At 39.9% G+C, this 19958-nt stretch overlaps 1 protein-coding gene across 1 annotated transcript in view; it reads right to left on the bottom strand.

The window, feature by feature from the left end:
- Window positions 1-683: 683 nt before the first annotated feature.
- The window catches only part of ATG14 (autophagy related 14), a 34993-nt gene continuing 15718 nt past the window's right edge, over window positions 684-19958 (bottom strand). Inside the window, exons 5-10 of the mRNA XM_039866533.1 lie at window positions 16487-16724; window positions 14163-14392; window positions 12660-12777; window positions 11199-11289; window positions 11035-11120; window positions 684-3633 (exon numbers count right to left, since the gene is read on the bottom strand). Coding sequence (XP_039722467.1) covers window positions 3327-3633; window positions 11035-11120; window positions 11199-11289; window positions 12660-12777; window positions 14163-14392; window positions 16487-16724 — 1070 coding nt within the window. The 3' untranslated portion in view covers window positions 684-3326. The remainder of the gene's footprint in view (window positions 3634-11034; window positions 11121-11198; window positions 11290-12659; window positions 12778-14162; window positions 14393-16486; window positions 16725-19958) is intronic.

The following is a 19958-nucleotide window of genomic DNA, read 5'->3' as shown; positions in this document are numbered from 1 at the left end:
AAGTGCATGCCCTCTACGGGGACTCTTCCACTTCTTTGTCTGTTTTCCTCTCGCTGCTGGCTGGCTGCCGACTGCAGTAAGAAGTAGGATAATCACAGTAACAGTTCCTCGGCATTTCTCCAAGTTGGCCTGGCTCTTCCACAGTAGGCACTCTTGGTATCCCTGTCCTGCAGGACTATCCATCTGGGAGACCAGTTACCACGAAAAGCAGGGGGGCGGGGGAGGGATCCTCCAAAAATACTTGGTTCTCTCAGCTTGACAGAATCACTCTAACCTCTAACATTTCTCTTTCTTATCTTGAAGACAGTCTGGGGAGGTTCCATACTAGCCACTTAGAGGTCCCTCTCTCCATCCCCAGGGGGCTGTTACAAGATACCAAGTCCCTATAGGGCACATATCATGTGATGGCTACCAAAAAAATCCATCTTTAAAGAAAGTATGTAACTGTAAGCAACCAGTGTCCCAGCTTGCTAAAGATGGACCATTAATGTTAATACCACATAATACCTAATCTATAATGTAAAAACAATATCAGCAGGCATCTCTCACCTGCCAAAAAACTCTTAAAAATTTATGTAAATTCATATAATTTACATAAAATACTCCATGGTTAGACCTCATTCTTGCTACCCTCAATATATAAGTAGAAATGAATGATTAAGAGTTTCAAAAAGACATACATATTAGAAAAATATTGTTAAAAGATTTATTGCAATAATACAATAAAAGTTTAGAAAACATTTGTATGACTCAAACCGGTTTGGAAGTTGCAGAGCAATGGGAAGTTCCTGCAACATGACGCCATGAGATTCTCCGGTACTATAGTTCTTTTTAACAGCATGCCACCAAATGCTCTTTCCCAAATCATCAATACACAAATCCTTAAGTGAATCCTGTCTGCTATACCCAGTGCTGACATATTGTTTTTCGCCTTAACTTACAGATGTGCAAAACTTTTCTTAGTCATATTCCATCACAAAAATGTGTTTAGCAGGCCATTTTAAGCAGCCTATTTGGTGCCTCCGGGTTTTATTAATATTACCTTGTTTCAACAAATCATTTTAATATGGAAAAGAGAACCAAGTTCTATGGCTTTTTGTTTAAAAAAAAAAACAAACAAACACCAGCTTCAATTAAAAAAAAAATTGTTTACATATGGTTCTGGCACCTAAATTAAAGATTTTAATGAGCAGCAAAGAAAGTAGAAAAAACAGTGGTTGAAATGTATATTTAAGACTATTTACAGGTGGATCCAGTGCAAAATAATGAAAACCAAAATACCTCAGCAGTGTAAGCCAGTATGTTGGTGTTCATAGCCACCAAAGGGTTTGATCATTTAACCCTAAGTAAAGTGCCTCTAGGTGATATTAACAACAACAAAATATACCCTATCAATCCCTAAATTTCCCATATCCTTGTAAGGTTTGTTGAATTACTCTAGGTATGAGCTTGTGATCTCTGGATTCTATTCTTTAGCTTTATCTCACATTCATGGTTTCATAAGAGGCTTACTTGAGAAAAACCATGACTCATGTGCATCTTTCAGCTGAAGTCAGCCTCTACCCTCAAGCCTCAAATCCCAGTCTTCCAACTCTTGAGACTAGGCACTTCTTTTTGAGGGTTTGAAGTACCTGGACAACTCTTATCTCATGGGATTTTAAGTTCATTTGGTATTTGTTCAAGCCTATCACACCCATTCTCTATGAGTTACAGGCCTGGACGGTACAACACAAGTACAGCAATCATGAAACCGAGCAGTTAAAACAGAAAAGCCTGTTTCCTCTCCAACTGGAAAATTCATAGAAGGGGAACTTGGGACTCCTGGAAAGGAATAAACACCCTTCTGCAATTCTACTCGACACTCTACTGAACATTAAATATACCAATAGCAAAAGCTATATAGCACCTCGGATTTGGAGGCAAAGTATCTATAATAATTATAATGAGAAAAGAAGCTAGGGTGGGGCAAACCTCTAAATGACTTATCTGAGGTACTATCATGCTAATCACACTAACAAGATATGGTAATAATGCCTGTTAGGAATTTTTCATAGGATTTCTTTTTGTAGTTGTTACATAGAATTTTTTTTGCAGTTATTAAAAATAAAAAACTACTTACATGTTTGTACATAATGCCTCTCTATGGTTTTCTTATAAGATTGTCACTAAGAATGACAAGACACGGTTGAAAATGACCTCTTGGTGAGGGACAGTTCTGCCCGGGGAGCTCTCTCCCCAGGAGAGTGCAGTGTCAGCTACAGTGACCTGCTCTGCGTTTCTGGAGGAAGGTAGTGTCCTCAGAGCAGCAACGACCTCTAGGAAACAAACGAGTGGGATAGTTTTTCCTGGAAAAAACCTGCCACCTACTAAATCCCTTAAAAAGAAATTGGACACCAGAAGAATAAGCAGAGGCCACTTAATTAAGTGGCTTTTAACCTGTGCCCAGGCAGGTATTTAGCTTACATAAGTGAATGACTTTAATGACTTAACCTAAGTTCAGTTTCAAAATGCACATAGTGTGGATGGTAGGAATTCAGTCATCTAGGTAAGAATGAACTTAATTCCTCTCAGAATATAGGAAAATAGGTTAAAAAATCTCCAGGACATTATTGCAGCTAGAATTTCTTCTGTTCGTGGATGTGGGTCCTAAAGACAAAAAGACCTTAAGTTTCTTTGGTGTGCGGGGAGAAAGGAAAACAGGAATGTCTGACGAGCTACGACAGAGCAGCACAAATGAAATAATTTTTAAGCTACCCATCCCCTCCCCACCAAAAATACCACCCCTTCCACACAAAACCAAAATCCTTGACCTAAAAACCAAACATGACCAAATTATAAAGAAATCAAGTATATCAAACATTTGCTGGTTCTCTGTACAAAAATGATGGCATAAAAACAAACATATCAAACTCATATTTCAAGTCCTAATTGTTAAGAACCATTTCTTTGTGATTCAACCTCTAAAATGCAAAATGTTCACGAGTCTCACCATCGCAAGGACCTACATGTCAGCCCGTCTGTGGGTCCTGTGGCCTGTGCTCAGAGGGAGCCCAAATGAATTTCTGCCTCAACAGAACTGCCCATGTGTACTGGTCCATCTTCCACCCACAGTAGTCTGGGTAGATGACCTTTGACCTCTCTGTTCTATTAATTATCATAGGCATGTCGGTCACCACCACTGGCCATTTGACAAATAGAAATGCTTGTCTCTCTGCTTTAAAAAAACCAGTTTAACCTCCTTTTGTTCCAGGCACAATCTTACCTAAATATACAGTTCACTAGTTTACTTTCCTGATGCAGATCTGGCATGTTTTGGTCCATGCTCATTAGCGGTGTCCAGTGTAAGCTTTAAACCAGGAGGTCACCGAGGCTGCGGCGGAGGAGATCATCCCGCCAGCACTGCTGCTCGCGATGGGCGGGGACACCTGGGTACTCTGGCTCTGTGAGACTTCCACAGGCTGGGAAGGGATGTCACAAAACCGGGGGCTCGGCAAGTTCTCCCAGTCTGTGCCCAGGTCAGTTTCGTCGTCACTTATGTGCTCGTCTCCACTCTCATCGGATTCTCCAGCAACTCCAGGACCCACAAATTCCATGGACTCCTCGAGGTCTGCTCGCACTTCAAAGGGTCCTGACCTGTGTGCAGACAGTGAGGGGCGTCTTTAAGACAACCACCATTCTCTCACAACATGTGACAGCAGGTGACAGAAGACCTGATGGGTGTAGGAGACCCAAAGCTGTCACTGTACCCGTGTCCTAAGACTGCACTGGACTCACTCGCTGTTGGTCTACAATCGAGTGTTCCTTTATCTATATAACTGCCATCCAAGTAATGAATAAAATCACGACACCACACTTCTCTTCAATTCTTCCTACTTTATTTGTGGATGGAAAGACCCACCCACTCAGACTATCCATGCTGGTCCAAAGTATGATTTCCTGTTTTAAATGACTGCAGTAACTATGCTTTCAAATGAGACGATTCTGACAAAAACAGTCACCTGATGTATAGACTGGTATATCAGAACATTACATGGTATACAAAGAAAACTGTACAGGTGTTCTCTGCCTATAGAGGCCTCCAGTTAGTAAACTCAAGACCCAAAAGAGCTAAATAATATGGCCATATGCATGTTAGGAAAGCTTCCTGGGACTGGTGTCAGCAGCCTCCCACACACGTTTTCATATTACACAGTTTTCCAGGGACATGTTCATAGCATAGAATGAGATATAATTATTTAGAATATATTCCTCTGGAATAGCACACATTTCTGAACTGTATTTCAGGAGAAAACTATTTTTATTTCCCGGAGGTCTCTAATAATGTCCTCGCCTCTAAATCTAATAACCTTTCTTTCTCGGGCCTCACACCCTCGGTAGCTCCTCAGTGCCACTATGAAACAAAGTTCACACAGGCCTGCTGCTTCTCCCTTGCCCCCTTTCAAATGCCCATCAGCTCCTGCCTCAGGGGTGCCAGGCTGCATTTCCTTCGGGCAGGCAGAGTCACCCCACCCACTGCCCCTCCAGGTTTTCCTACAACCAGCTATCGGTGGAACCATGCTGCTCCAACAGCCCCTAACTCTCTGCTGTTGCCCTCAAGACAATAAGGTTCAATGCCTTAGTTCATTTAAGAGTTTCACTGGTAATTACTTTGAGGAAAATGACAGAGGTTAGCAAAAATAACAGAAATGAGAAATACCCTAGAATTGTACAGCCTGCCATTTGAGGCTATGGTCCAAAATTCTTTAGTTTTTATAATGATAAAAGCCTAGAGTTGGTCTCCGATGCACCTCACCAGACCTGCAGCCTCTGGCTCACTTTTTCCAGGGTTAAGGAGCCTTCATTCTTCCAAGACAACCCTGCTTCCCAGCTGGGACTCAGAAACAGTACTAGCTAACATTTCTGTTCTAGGCAGTGTTTTTAAGGCTTTATAAGTATTAATCATATTGGAAGATATACCACAGGGTTGGTCTCCAGTGAGCAATTTACATTTCAAAGAGCCTCTCAAACCAGGGGCTGCTAAGCTTACCAGGCCTCCACCCTGCTCACAAGACTTGATTTTGCAAGGGGTAAAGGGAATAAGAATTGGGAGGAAGTTCTCCCCACAATCTTCCTTCCTCCCTTTGAAACTTTCTCAAACCAGTAACCACTGCAACCAGTATCTTAGCTCTGAATCCTTTTTCTGTTTCCTTAAGGTTTTCCTTACAGTTCGTTTCTTTTCTCCCTTCCTTTTTCTTTTCATTGGCAAACAGGTCCACTCCAAAGACATTTTTTTCATTTTCCTCTCCTAGCTTCACTTCCAAACACCCTTCTGCCAGCCAGAGCTCTCAGACTGAGTGTTGCTAACCTCTCATCAGACTCATCTTTTCAGATATCTGAGCCAGCCTAAACACATACACCTGCAGGGGATTCCTCCCTCACACTACCTGATATCACCAAATAGGCCACTTTTCCTTCCTCGTTGTGTCTTCCAGCTCAAGTCCTCACCGTACCACCACCTCTTAACCAGCTCTATCCCCTACTGCCTCATCTTGCCAGAGAGCTGTCCCTCTCTCTTTTCGTGGTGCTTCCCTGCTAAAAATGTTCACAATTTAAGTCCTTAGCTGGGCTCCCTCATTTCTTAAACACAAGGCTCCCTGATTCTGTTCTGTCCAGGGGACCTCAGCACCTACCACCAGATTAAGTCTCCTGACTCCCTCAGGCTCCCTCGCAGGCCCAGGTCAGCTCTCCACCGCTACTTCGTTCCTTCCTGCTAGCTCTGAGGCTCAGCCTGCTTTCTATTCCTCTTTGATGCTGTTTTATCTATTCTTGGGGTCTTTCTTGGCATAAGACTGCTACTGTCCCCAGATTCCCTCTTTAAGGATATCCCCAGGAGACAGGAGTGATATGAGAAGGGAAAGGACAAGTCCTTCCAGGCAGAGCCCCCTGCTGGAAGTAAGTCACCTGGACTCCAGTTCGCAGCTTAGAATCCCATGGAATGGAGCAGGTGCTCATTTAAGGACTTCAAATGAAAAATAAACTAGTGGATGATTCCTAAAGTAGCCAGTCAGAACAATTTGACTATTAACGAGTAACTTACATTGCTGAGAACCAGCAGGAGCAGAAGAGACCCCTTACAGAGGATGCTGGCACATCCTCTGTAAGGGGTCTCTTCTCCACTCAATGCCTCGCTCCCATCACTTCCAGCTGAACTTATTACCTATCCAGTATGCCCTGTGCCACACACATCACAGAATCAACTAGCAAAAGAATTAAGTCTTTCTGCTTAAAGTCTTTGGGGAATACAGATTATAAAATAATTTTCAGGTTAGCTGGAAATTTATATCTTTTTATTGAGCACCCTGAAGCCAGAGTACTCATTGTCTTAGGATGCTGTAGGGAGTTATTCTTATTGATTAAGGCAACAAAATGATATTTTTGGCTTTTTAAAAGTCTCTTGCAAAATATCTTTTTCCATAGACTGTACAACATCAAGAGTGAATGAACTCTAATGTAACCTCTGGACTTTGGATGATAACAATGTGTTAATGTAGGTGCCATTGTGGAAAAGACTGGATCAGATAAGACCAAGAGATACTAAATCCACGGGGAAATTCTGATTAGGAGACAGACAACTGCATGGTTTCAAAGTGTCTCCCCATTCAATGTGAGGAAAGAAAACTACAGGAATTATACAGTGGAGAAGGCAGAAGGCAGCTTGACTGGGTGACTGAATTAACATCACCAACAAGGGGCAGATGGCCACTGTGGCCTCGAGGTGTGAGACCCAGGAGACACTCCCACACAGGCAGTGTTCCAGCCTAGAATACATAACCTGAATCTCACTGTGAGGAAATAACCAACCTCAAAATGAAAGTTCTATTTAAAAAAAAGAAAAAATTTTAATGTCATAAAAGACAAAGTGGCTGCAAAAAATGTTCCAGATTTAAAGGTCAGAGATATAGCAATTAAATGCAACATCTGACTCTAGACTGGATCCTGTTCTGGAAGGGGGAAATGCTATAAAGGACATTATCTGGTCCACTGACAAAATGTACATATGGACAGTAGATTAAAATATTACGTCAATGTTTAATTTGCTGATGCTGATAACTATAATGTGGTTCACTAAGAAAATATCCCTATTTTTAGGAAATATACATTGAAGTATTTAGGGGTGAAAAACCATGATGTCTGTAACTTATCCTCGTAGAGCTCAGAAAAAAATATTTTTGCGTGTATTTATGGAGACAGAGAGAGGGAAGGAGGGAGATAGTGCACAAATGATAGGGCAAATGGAGTAAACCACTAACAAAGGTGAATTCTGGGCAAAGGGTATATTTGTCTTTGTACTATTTAGTTTTTGGAATTTTTCTGTAAGTTTGAATTTATTTCAAAGAAAAAAAATTTATGTTGGATTCTGGATGGAATCCTTGGTTTAGTTGGTCTTGATGGAGACAGGAAGTCGCACTCAGGTCCATTACCAATCTCTCTAAGCTTGACTGAGGCAGGTGTGAAAAGAGGACTTCTGAAGCTCTGACCTCCTGGCTCAAAGACTGGGAACTTGGATTTGACGATAGCCTGGCTGTGTATGTGAACTTCTGTAGGACAGAGCCCTCTATCTAAATGGAGGGTTGACTCAAGGGAAAGCCTACAGAAAACCAGATACTCCAAGGAAATCCACCTCTAGTACAAGATTGCCTGTTTTCTTAAACCACCACCACCATTAGATAGTAGCAATTCTTTCCTTTATTGCCAAAATGATGAATGAAAAATAGAAACGTGTTTTAAATTGCATTTCTTTTTTTTGAATTGCATTTCTTTATTCTTGATCGAGGTTAAAGATTTTTTTTCATTTGAATACTGACTGCATTTCTTTTGTCTGAACTACCTTACCTGCCTGAATATGTTGTCTATTTTTCTGTTAGGCTGTTTGCTTTTCTCTTATTAATTTGAAAGATTTAAGTCATCTAGATTTTAATCCTTTGTCTCTTATAGAGGTTAAAAAATGTATCATCTGCTTGCCTTTTAAGTTTGTTTATGGTATCTTTTACCAGAGACACTTAGTTCTTACATAGTAAAATGTAAAACTGCTTTCCTTTATGGTTTTTGAGTTTTGTGGCTTGCTGGGGAATTCCCTTCCCACCCTATGATTATAAAACACTATCCTTCCTCCTAGTTATTTCATAATTTTTTTTTTAATTAAGGTCTTTTATATCATCTGGAATTAATTTTCTGTATATGCAATGTGGTGTGAATCCAACTTTTTTCCCCATATGAGTACCTAACTGGCCCACCACCGCTGAGCTGCTATTATGATTCAACATGCCACCCCTATAATATATTATATTCCCACATATACAAGAGTTTCTAGACTCTTTATTCTCTTCCCCTAATTGCTCCACCTATTTTCATGCTAACAGCACCCTGTTTTACCTTTAACTATGTTTTAAAAGGGGTTAAGCCCATCCCTTTTTCAAAATTTCCCTGCAGACTGTTTTTAGTGTAACTTTAGAATCAGCTTGTCAAAGTTCCATGAAATAGCTGTTGAAATTCTTTCAGGTTTCCTTTACAGGAGGAGGAGCATTTTTATAATACTGAGCCTTTCCAACCTAGAAAATCATAAGGGGGTCTTCACTGCCTCAAGCCTTCTTTCACTCAGTCCTACACCTCATACAGTGTCTGGCAGACATTCAAGAATTACATGTTGAATCATATTTTTTTAAATTTTATAATTTTATTTATATGGGTTTACATGTTTTGTAAAGATTACTCCTCTAATTTATAGTTTTTGTGCAACAGTAAAAGGGACCTTTTACTCTATTATATTTTTTAAGTTGTTGGCATACAGAATAGCAACTGCTTTTATATATTATATCTAGTCACCATACTGACTATCATTTCTAATAGCTTCTTAGTTTTTTTGGATACCTAGTTCAGTAATTACGCCATTTACAATAATGGCAGCTTATTTTCATTCTTTCCAGTATAAAAACACCTTGCTTCCTTGTTGAGATGTTCTGAATCTGTCTGTGCCTCCTGAGCCACGTCAACATAGCTAGTGACGGCCGGCATCCCAGCTTTCTCCTGATTGTAGAGGACAGCGTCTATTAAACATCTATGTAAGTACCATCACTAATATATAGTTTTTGCTGTTTGTTTACGGTAGATGTCCTTCATTAATTATCGTTTTAATCTGCTAATAGTTTCCTTCAATTATTAATGGAAACTGAATTTTATTCATTGTTTTTCTAGCATCTATCAGGTTAATTTTATGTTTTTTCTTCTTTAATCTGTTAATGTGAGGAAGTAATGTGCATTGGTTAAAAGCATGAGTATCTACAACTTTGGAATCAGCCAGATCTGTGTTGGGACCCTGGCTCCACCACTTTTACTGGCTCTGTGACCATGTGGAGGAGTTACTTGACCATGCTATAAAACTCAGTTATCCCTCCCTTCATAATAATCCTACCTAGATGTAAGATACGTAACATAGTTGGCCCAATGTCAATAAATACTGCGTCAATAAATATTAGTTCTTATTATTGATAAATTTACTAATGTTGAACTGTTTACAAATAAGGTACAGAGAGTATGGCAAGCAAACCCACAGAAATCAACCACTAAAACTGTGGTGAATTTCTAATGGGTTTCTGTGGCTCCTGAACTAATGAATGGGATTTGAGGTGAGGGACATCAATACCCTATGAAATGGCACAAAATTCTGGGTGTATGTGCAGTTTCCTGGAAGAGTTCACAGCTTTTTCCAAAGGGGTCTATGTCCCAGAAAAGTTAACTACTATTTCAGGTGGGGGGAGGGGAGTGGGGAGAAACTCAAGACAGTGGTTAAGGGAGACTACCACAGAAAGTTCACTGCAAGGTGGAGGAAGCCAGGCACTCTGGTCATTGGAGGGGACTACCCCCGAACAGCTGGTTCCAGTGTCTAAGGAAATGGAATGATGGGGGAGTCCCACGAGAACTTTCCCACCTTTTATCTGTCTTTGCCCTCTTTCAAAAAAAGTGCAAGTACATTAATCAAGTCATATCTGCAGAAATGACTTGATTCTCCTTTCTCTTAGCGGTCTGTCTTGTGTGGACAGACCGCTAAGAGAAAGGAGAAAATGTAAGCACCAGAGAAGGGGCGCTTGGACGGTACCGAAGATAAGTCTCATCTGTGTCATGCTTTTGTGGGCTGAGAGACTGAAAAGACCCCGTAGACCAGTCCTGGTTGGTCTTTTTTGTTACTGACTCTTATTTTTAAGCTAATGGATTTTAAACTACTTAATCTCATAAACATCTCATGACTTTATCTCCAACAAGTGGTGGCCAGATTGACTTAATGACAAAAAGAGAACTGTGAAGAACTGTTATGATGGGAAGGCATGAGCAGGCACAAAAGAAAATGCACAAGAAATGAGGCAGACGCCAGGCAGGGCTAGAGAAGAAAGAGACGTGGATTCAAAGAGATGGCATTTGATCTTCAGGGACAGCACAAAAGTCCCCAACTCCTGGGACAACTCCTGGAACATCTTTTTTAGGTGTTAAAAATTGATACTAATTTTCTCTGAGAAATGATTACTAAGGACCATAATGGCTCAAATATGACGAGCTATTGTTTCCTTCTGTATAGGACTGCATTATTTTTGTACACTTTGGAGAGCTGAGCTGAGGAACAGGCCCCTGTACTCTGCCAACACATACAACAACTCCACTTAAAAGTAGTCACATGATATCACTTATATATATATGTGTGGGATATAAACCTAAAAGCAACAAATGGACAGGACAAACAAACAGAGACTCATGGACATGGACTATAGACTAGTGATTACCAGAGGGTAGGGGGGTGGGGGAGGGAGAGGTAGATGGGGTAAAGGGTCAAATATGTGGTAACAGAAAGAAATCTAACTATGGGAGTGAACACAGTGTTATTGTTAAAGTGTAGTTGAAACTTACTGGATTTGTTAAATAATATCACCATTAAAAAAATTTTTTGAAAAAAAAAAAAATAGTAGTTACATCACCACCAGAGAGAAAAGCAACAAACACCCTTCTTACCTGCCTAGGTGTTCAGAGTTGGGGCTGACCAGGTACATTAGATTCCTGAGGGTATGCAGTGGTTGTAATTGATCTAAATTTACATGCTACAAAAAGCAAAAAAATTAGTTACTATTTCAACCATGTAAGAAATTAAAAATTAGTTCACAGCACATTTTTCATACCTGAGAAAAGCAAAGATAAAGAATATTTGCATTCAGTTTCTTCACTGCTCGAGTAAATTTCTGTCTGCTGAGATTTTCTCCACAAAATTCACTGTAAAACAAACATATAATTTGTAAAGTTGTATTGTTTTTGAGGAAATTCTATGTTAAAATGTTCATTTTGAAGAGTATGCTTTACACTACAGTTCTGTATAAAACATACCCTGTGGTCTTTGCTTCTTAATAAATTGTACTTAGAAACTTTCTAAGAATGAACTGTTACCCTCATGGAGCAATTTCACTGCATCTATAAAAATTACGAATGCATATACCCTTTGACCAAGCAATTCCACTTCTGGAAATTTATTCTACACAAACACTTGCAACTAATGAAGTGTTTTTACACTTTGTACAATGAATGTACATGATTATTCCTTGAAGTATAAATAGAAGACTGGTAAGATTCTGGAACATGTGTACAAAGGAAAACTGCAACTATCCGCGTTGTCAGAATGACAGCTAAAGGCTCACAACAGCCCTACAAAGCCCCATACGATTTGCACCTCTACCTTCCTTGCTGCCCTTGGTCAATACTGCTCTCCTCGCAGCTTACCCTTGCCAGGGCTTTGCCTTTCTCTCTGCCCCGCAGCCTCTTTCCCCAGAATCCACATGACACTCCCTTCCTCCCTCAGGTTCACACATGATCACACACCTGTCCACTCAAACGCAGCAAGCCCTTTCGCTGCCTCCACTTGCCCTTTATCCCACTCTACTTTAATGTTCTCCATAGCACCTGTCACTATTTAACATACTGCTTATTATTTGTTCCTTCATTAAGTACCAAGAGGATAGAGATTGTGTTTTCATCACCACTGTACCCCCTCAGTACCTAGAACAGTGCCTGGAAGATAGAAGGCACTTGATAAATATTTGTTAAATAAATAAGAACTTAAAAAGCAAGGTGAAAGATACCTTAGTATAACATGATACCTTTTGTGTTTAAGAGTGGGGGAGATGGTAACCATACATATTTGCATTTCCTTAAAATGAAAGATAACTGGAGGAGGGTAAGGCCTAGTAAGAATTGGGTAGACTGCAAACCTTTACATTTAAAAAAATTTTAAACCATGTGTTTAAAAAAAAAAAAATTCAAGTATTGCAAATAACTCAGTTCTTGCACATGAGCATACCTTCTGAATACCATGTTTTTTCCTTCGATTATTTTTTCAAGTGGGAGAATTCTCTGTGGTCTCCCCAAACACTTCATGTACAATTGCAAGATAACACAAATTTGCACCATCTGAGGCTTTTGAAATTTAGCTCAATGAGGCTTATGAAATTAACCTCAATATCTTATGGTCAGACCTTTTCTGTCTTAATATCACTTAAATTCTTGCTTTGATTTAATCAGAACAAATAAAACTACAATAGGAACATCAGAGACCCACGGCAAAAAAGACATCACCATGTTCAATTACTTGCCTGTTGCACAGCTTTTTGGGAAGATTTACGTCGAGTATATGAGACAAAATGTTGACCAGCTGAGTCGCATAGCACAACGCAGCACTGATTGTGTAAGCGGGGTTATTATGCTCCATGTCTGAAGTATAAAAACAACCATACACAAAACAACTTTAATTTCAACAGAAATATGAACAAAACTAAATTTTATGATTTCTAATTTTACCATTACATTATTGATGGTTACATTTCACTCCTCACTAACGGAAAGTCCACAGCCAGACATTAACATTTCATTGTCAATGGTTTTTGCTGAGTAAAATGTAACCTAAGCAAATGGGCCTAAACAGGTCCTGCATAAATGAAATTAAAGTCTGAACTGCTTGGACCTGGTAATATATTATTTATCAGGACAATTAATGCCCAACTTAAATGTTACCTCCTCAGAAAGGACCCCCCTGACTACCTTATGGAAAAGCAAAGTGGTCCCTTCCTTGTAGCCCCGCCCCAGGACGCTGCTGGTTCTGCCCACAGCGCATACTCAGTGTATGGTACTTTGGATCACAACTTACTTCCTATCCGCCCCACAGAAAGGCAAAGACACCTGTCTTGGTGACATCACCTCTGTATCACTGTGTATAACAGAAAGCACATACCCACTAAATATCAGCACTGTGCATAACAGAAAGCACATACCCACTAAATATTTGCTAAATGACTAAATGAACAATCCTTCATCACCAAAGAGAAGCTACAGGAGTTTCAAAAGGTTTCTATTGCAGTAGTCAATCTTCATTTAGGATTGCTAGAACAGCCTCTTTAAGATGTTAAAAACTATAAAAATGGGACTCAGGGTACATATACTTCTTTAAATAGTGAGGTCTTTTTATATAAATAAAGCAATACTGACCACCAAGAGGTGAGTGAAATACCTAAATTACATGTTTTCAGCCCGTCAACAGATAGAGAAACAATATGTGGTATATCCACATGATAGAATGTTTTCAGTCATAAAAAGAACAAAATGCTGATACATCCAACGATGTGGATAAACTTTGAAAACATGCTAAGTGAAAAAGCCAGACACAAAAGGCCACATATTGTATGAACCCATTTATATGAAATATCCAGAAAAGACACAGCTATAGAGAGAGAAAGCAGATTAGTAGTTGCCAAGGGCTGGGAGGAGGGAAGGAGGGGGAATGACTGCTTCATGCCCTGGCGTTTCCACCTGGGGTGACGAAGTGTTTTAGAACTAGACAGAGGTGACAGTTGTACAACACTGTGAATGTACTAAATGCCATTGAACTGTTCATTTTTAAATTGTTCATTTTGCTATGTAAATTTTACCTGAATTAAAAAATATGTATGTTACATGGACAATGGACTAGTGGTTACCAGAGGGGAGAGGGAAAAAATAAAATGTTAAAAAGAAAAAAAATTAATAAAGAATCTATGAGAGAAAAAAATAAAAATAAAAAAAACATATGTTTATAAAAATTGTCAGACTATTTTGCTTCTCACCAGGCCCCTGTGTGGTTTTCTTCTCTTCCACCCAATTGTAGTAGGCAGAGTAGTCCCCGTTGTTGGGAAGGCTAATCCAAGGCCCTGTAATGCTAATGCTTGTGTCCCCATTGTGATCATCACAGACCCATCGCCCCGAGAGGTAAGTCGTCCTCCGGGCTTCAGCAAGCTTGCTCACGGTGCTGGAGGTCATGGCACTGTCACTCTCTGAAGACACATCTGCAGGATCTCTAAAAATCAGAAGATGCATATGGATTTCAAAGGACTAGGCTAGGTTTTACAGAGTATGCAATATAATTGCCAGATATGCAGAACATTGGAAAGATGCGCACGAGGACAGAAATTTATTTGGAATGTACAGAGATAAGTGATCGCTATCAGAGATAGAGATGAAGAACAAATGAGCTGTGGTACAGAAGCCAATGTCATTGTGAGGATGGTGGCACCATGAGCAAAGGCCTCGAATATCAGATTCCCAAATGATTTGGTCTCAAGAATCCTTTCTAAAAGGATCCCAGAGGGCTTTTGTGAATGTGGGTTAGATATAGCCATATTTACTACATTAGAAACCTGAGAAAATTTTAAATTACTAATTCATTTGAAAATAATAAATCTATTACATGTTAACATAGAAGATCTTTAGGAAGTGCCAGGGATGGTGTTGGAAAAGTAGGTAAGAAATGGGTAGAATGGAAAGGGCCTTTGTGCTGCACTAAGTTTAGATTCTGTTCTCTTGGCAGGGGTTCTTAATCCTTTTCCTTCTGCCACAACACACGTGCAAGATAACTCCCACTGGCTGCCATAGATAAGACTGGGGGCAAGGATGTTATGGCTAATTCTAAATTATACTGCTACTTCTTCCTTCTCCCACTCAAGATAAGTTTGAGATATGTGAATGAACAAGAAATCTTATTAGAGGGATAACTTTAAAACTATCAGCTTAAAAAATTAACAGCACATAATAACATATGCTAGTAGAAAAAATTTAAATAGCATAAGAAGAAAGGAGAAAATTTTTCTTTCCTCTTCTGCAACTTCGTATGCAGTTGTGTCTCCTCAGTGCCCTAAAACCTGGAACGGTGTCTTAGTCTCTGTTTACTGCAACATGTTTAACATTGATATCTTGGCCCATGAGAATTTAATTTGGCCTCATATTTCTGTTTTGTCACCTTTTTCCTCCCCTTGGGCCTGGCTAGTAGTCTTTATACCAATTTTCAGGTCATCCAACTTCTTCCCATTGATCCAAAAAGCTACCTTACAGGTTTATTTCTGAACATTCTAGTCTGCTCTATATTGAATATATCTTTTACTTTTATTACTATTATTAATGACAAATTACTTGGTAAGAATCAGAGAGAAGGTTTTCAAGCTAGAAATAACAGACTTTTAAGCTTTTAGGAAGCCAACTCTGGCAACAGAAGAAAGGACAGACTGAAGGAGAGGTAGCAAAGAATAGACACACAACTAGCAACTATCCAGTTCAGGGGAAGGTGCTGGAAAGTGAGGGTGACTGGAAGAGGCAGGAAAACCCTCAACTCGAACAGCCTGGTGGTCAGTGAGGAAGCGAATAAAATTCTTCATTGGCAATTTCTACCCCTGGCTGCTCATCAGCATCATCCAAGCACGTTTAAAAACATAAAAGTATTATGAGATGGCTGGGAGGTTGGAGGTGTGTCCTCTGAACCCATATTTTTCAAAAGCTCCTGGATGACTCTGATGAACAGCCAGGTGGGGAACCACTGTCTTGCCACCCTACTGCCTCCCGAGAGTATCTGTGAACTATTGCCTAAGACTAGACTCATGGTATCGAGTGCTCAACAGTGGCCAGTTACCAGGAAAAGGCTGTCACCATGTCGTGACCACCCCATAAGAGGCCCCAAGCACCAGGCGTTTTCTTCCATTTTAACTCATGATTTCTCTGTGAAGTAGGCATTTCTTTTCCTCGTCTAACAGACAAGAACATAAGACTTCAAGATTCAAGAAACCTGCCTTACAGCACGCAACTAATAAACAGCCTGACTGGGACTGCCACTGACGTCAGCCATCAGATGGTTCTTGATCAGGAATGAGTCAGCCCCTCGTCAGGAAGCTCTACAAGAGTACATAGGCCTGGGCCCTCCTCTGCCAAGGGCTACCGCCCTTTACCTTGGCTGCCTCCCCAGCTTCATGTAGTGTGTACTGTTTGCTGAAGCAGATAAGACTTCAGTTTCATTACCAGGAAAACCAATGGCCCCAGCATGCGGCCCAATAAACGAGGTATTTGAAAAATATTTGATCTTTGGAACCTGATCTATTCCTAGAGTCAAAAGACTTGCTTACTGTACCTCACACCAGTCTTTACTTCCTCGATTGGAAAAATGACAGAGGTGAGCTCTAATATGCGGGATCTCCGAAGATTTGCCAGACGCTCATAATGACTTCTCAAGTCAATGGTTTTTTTTTCTACTAGGTCACCAAGTTTGCGATTATGCCTCTGAATCTTCTCCTTTTTCTCTTGATGCCGTTGTGCTCGAGTATAAAGCTTCTGATTCTTTTCCTTGGTTTTGAGAAGGCCTTCAGAATCTAAAATAAACCACACCCAACAATTATCTCCACAAACAGTTCTAGTACTGCAAAACCCCACCCCACTAGCATAAGTGTCTTCCTGCAAACTAAAGTGAAAGCAAAACCTCAATAAAATTAAGTGGATAATGTTCTCTAAGTAGAAATTGAGAGCTTAGTTCAAGTAGATAATAGACATAAAGCAAAGGAGACCACCACTACAAGAACTCTGGATCTCTATTTATAATTTTCCTTACCATGAATCAGTTACTCGATGACTATCGAGTTTAAGTTTAGCACAAAAGTACCTGCCTTCCTTACTGTAAGTGCTGAAGAATAGCCATATTGGGCAGAAAAGATTTAATTCAAGTTTGAAAAACTTATTTGTTGATTTTCCTTAAAAACCGTTTGTGTGTGCCTTGGGTTACATTCAGAGAACCCAGAGTAGCAAGTGGTCATGCAGCAAAGAAATAGATCAAGAGCTCTGAAAAATTACAGTGGAGTACAGCAGCACCCAGCAGAGTGGGAGTGCCTATCTGGTGAGCACCTACTATACCCAAGGCATTTTAAGCATAAAAAGGATAACAAAAGCCTGGCCACACGACCAAGAAGGGAGACAGACACCCATCCTGTCTGATTTATGTCATTTTTATGGAGCCCCTTCAGGTTCTGGATCCCAAGACCTGCTAGGGATGTTGGGTTATAATGAAACTGCTCTAGAGTAGTAAAAACAAGTTGTAAAATCTCAAGATAGACATCTAGGAACAAGCTAGGAAGCTCAAGTTCAAAATCAAGCTTCCTTTTCCATTGCAAGCTAAGTTCTCTGCTTCATGATTATTATTTTTTAAATTGTTTATTGGGGTAACATTGGTTAGTACAATTATATAATTTTCAGGTGTACATTATCATTTGACATCTGTATATTCTATTGTGTGTTTACCACCCAAAGTCCAGTTTCCTTCAGCTAATCCCCTTTACCCATTTCACCCTACCCCTACACTTTCATGATTATTTTTGACCTTTCCACTGCCTAACTCAATCCCTCGATGGTCAGTTCCATGAGCCATCCTACAGTTCCATATATCTAGGGCTTTAAAAAATCTCTCCTATCACAATCCTATTTATTAACTCTCATCAAAACTCTGCCTGTCGCCAGCTTGACTCCACTCCACACTTCATACCCTCTTTCACTGGCTCAGTCTTCAGAAACTACAGCCAATGGTCAGTGCTTCTCCACTGCTGATCAAATACTAGCTAAACTTCTCAGCCTCCAGACCACCACCAACCTGGTAGACATCCCGCAGTTCCGTTCTCACCATTCATTCTAATCTTGCTCAATCGCTAGATACTTCAAATCCTTTTTACAAGGTAGAACTACTTCAGTAAATGCATGGATGGATGCCGAACGAGTCATCATTCTTTAAACTCTCATCCCCATCCTGTTGTTCAAATCAACATCTTTCTAGGAATACTCTCTATTTGCTATTATCCATATTTTACTCATTCAGCAAGGCCCCCCGCCATAAATGCTCCCCAAACCTCTTGTTCCTCAGAAAAGGAGGACATTTTCAAAGGAAGCTTTTACACCATTACATATCACTATAAAATACTTGCTTCTGTAAGCAATGAGTAGAGAAGGGATTACTCCATAGTAATGTGTGTGCACCTCACCTATGGCACAGCTCTTAGCTGCTTATACCAGATACAACCGAAGCTTTGTCATCAATTGACTAGAATTAAATGAGCCTTCAATAATTGTGGACCAAAAACCACTCTCTTTGATGGAGGACTACTAAACCTAGGTATTTTGTTGCAGGCATAAAGTTTCTTACAGTTGTATTTCTCCTTAGATGCATCTCTTTACCATTCCTGCTCAATATGAATGTCCTAAAGGTTTAGTCTCCAGTTCTATCAAACGCTTTCCACCAAGTTCTTCATTTTCATGATCTCTACTGAGCTCTTTATAAGTGCTCAAATGAATCTGTCTAGCCATGGCCCTGAGTCCCATGGTGGTCAGACTTCTAAAAGGCAGTTTCCAATTTAATATCATGACCCCTGATAGATGGCAGGAAATCATCAGTCATCCAACCGGCACTAGTGCAAGACTCAGCACTCAAGAGTTTAGTTTGTCCTTCTCTCCATGCCATCTCCCCCTAAACATCAAAACATTTTGATGCTATTTCTGTAATCTACTCCTGCTTATTTGGATATATAACTTTGCGGCGCAGATCAACTCAATCCTAAAATTTCATACAATCCAACTTCCCTATCAGAGCTGAATTATCATGACATCTTAATGCCATGGAGAAATATTAATCAGGTTCTACAGTTTATAATTTATGTCCTTTTCTACATATAGTTGAATATATTTGATATTTCAATAACCAAGTTTTAAAGAGTATTCATTGTGTAGCAAGCTTAGTCCATAGACTTGAGTGCATGCATAGCTTCTGGAATCCATTAACCCCCTTCTCATTGTTTGCAAAAGGTTATGTGGGTGGTAACTAGACTGCATTTATGTTTTCAAGAGTAGTGATTCCCAACCCTGGCAGGTCACCAGAACCACCTAGAGTAGTGCTACTCAAAGTGTGGCCTATGGGCCTGGGCCGGTTTGCAAACTTTTACCAGTCAGACAAGAGAAGTACAGAAATAAAGAGTAAGTTTAGAAACTCTTTTCTTTGACATGGCAATTGGACATTGCTATAATATTCAAGTGTGTAATTATTTTTTCTAATAATTAATTTTACTGTATTTCACAAAAGTATTGGTATTGATTTATAACAGATTGGAAATCAAAGAGAAAAAAACTGGTCTTTTACTAAAGACAGTTTAAGAATCACTGATCCTGTCCCCATGCATGAGATTTTAATTTCCTAAATCCAGGGTGGGTCCCAAGAGTCTCTAAATTTTAAAAAGGTCACCAGGTCGCTCTGCTAAGAATGGAAACCACTATTATAGGTCCACTGCTTTAGAACCATATCTTTTATTTTCTGTGATTGTTGCTTTTGTATTTAGGGTTAGGAACCTATTAGAGCTGATTAGAGTTTTAAACCTGCTCATCAGAGAAATGCACATGCTCAGTAAATTCAGCGATTATAGGCGGTTCTCAGATGCGTGGTGGCAAACCCCTGGTGTGAACATCGTGGGAGGATGGAGAAAGGTGAACTAATGTTAAGTAACAAGTCCCTATACTGCTGTTGAACCAAAGGCTTTGTAAAACACATGTGAAACTTGGTGGATAATTGATTGTCTGTA

This window comes from Pteropus medius, unplaced genomic scaffold (assembly GCF_902729225.1).
Source record: "Pteropus medius unplaced genomic scaffold, Ma_sr-lr_union100, whole genome shotgun sequence".
NCBI classification, from domain to species: Eukaryota; Metazoa; Chordata; class Mammalia; order Chiroptera; family Pteropodidae; genus Pteropus; species Pteropus medius.
The sequence above is the reverse complement of the archived record's forward strand: the minus strand, read 5'-3'. Positions and strand labels throughout refer to the sequence as shown.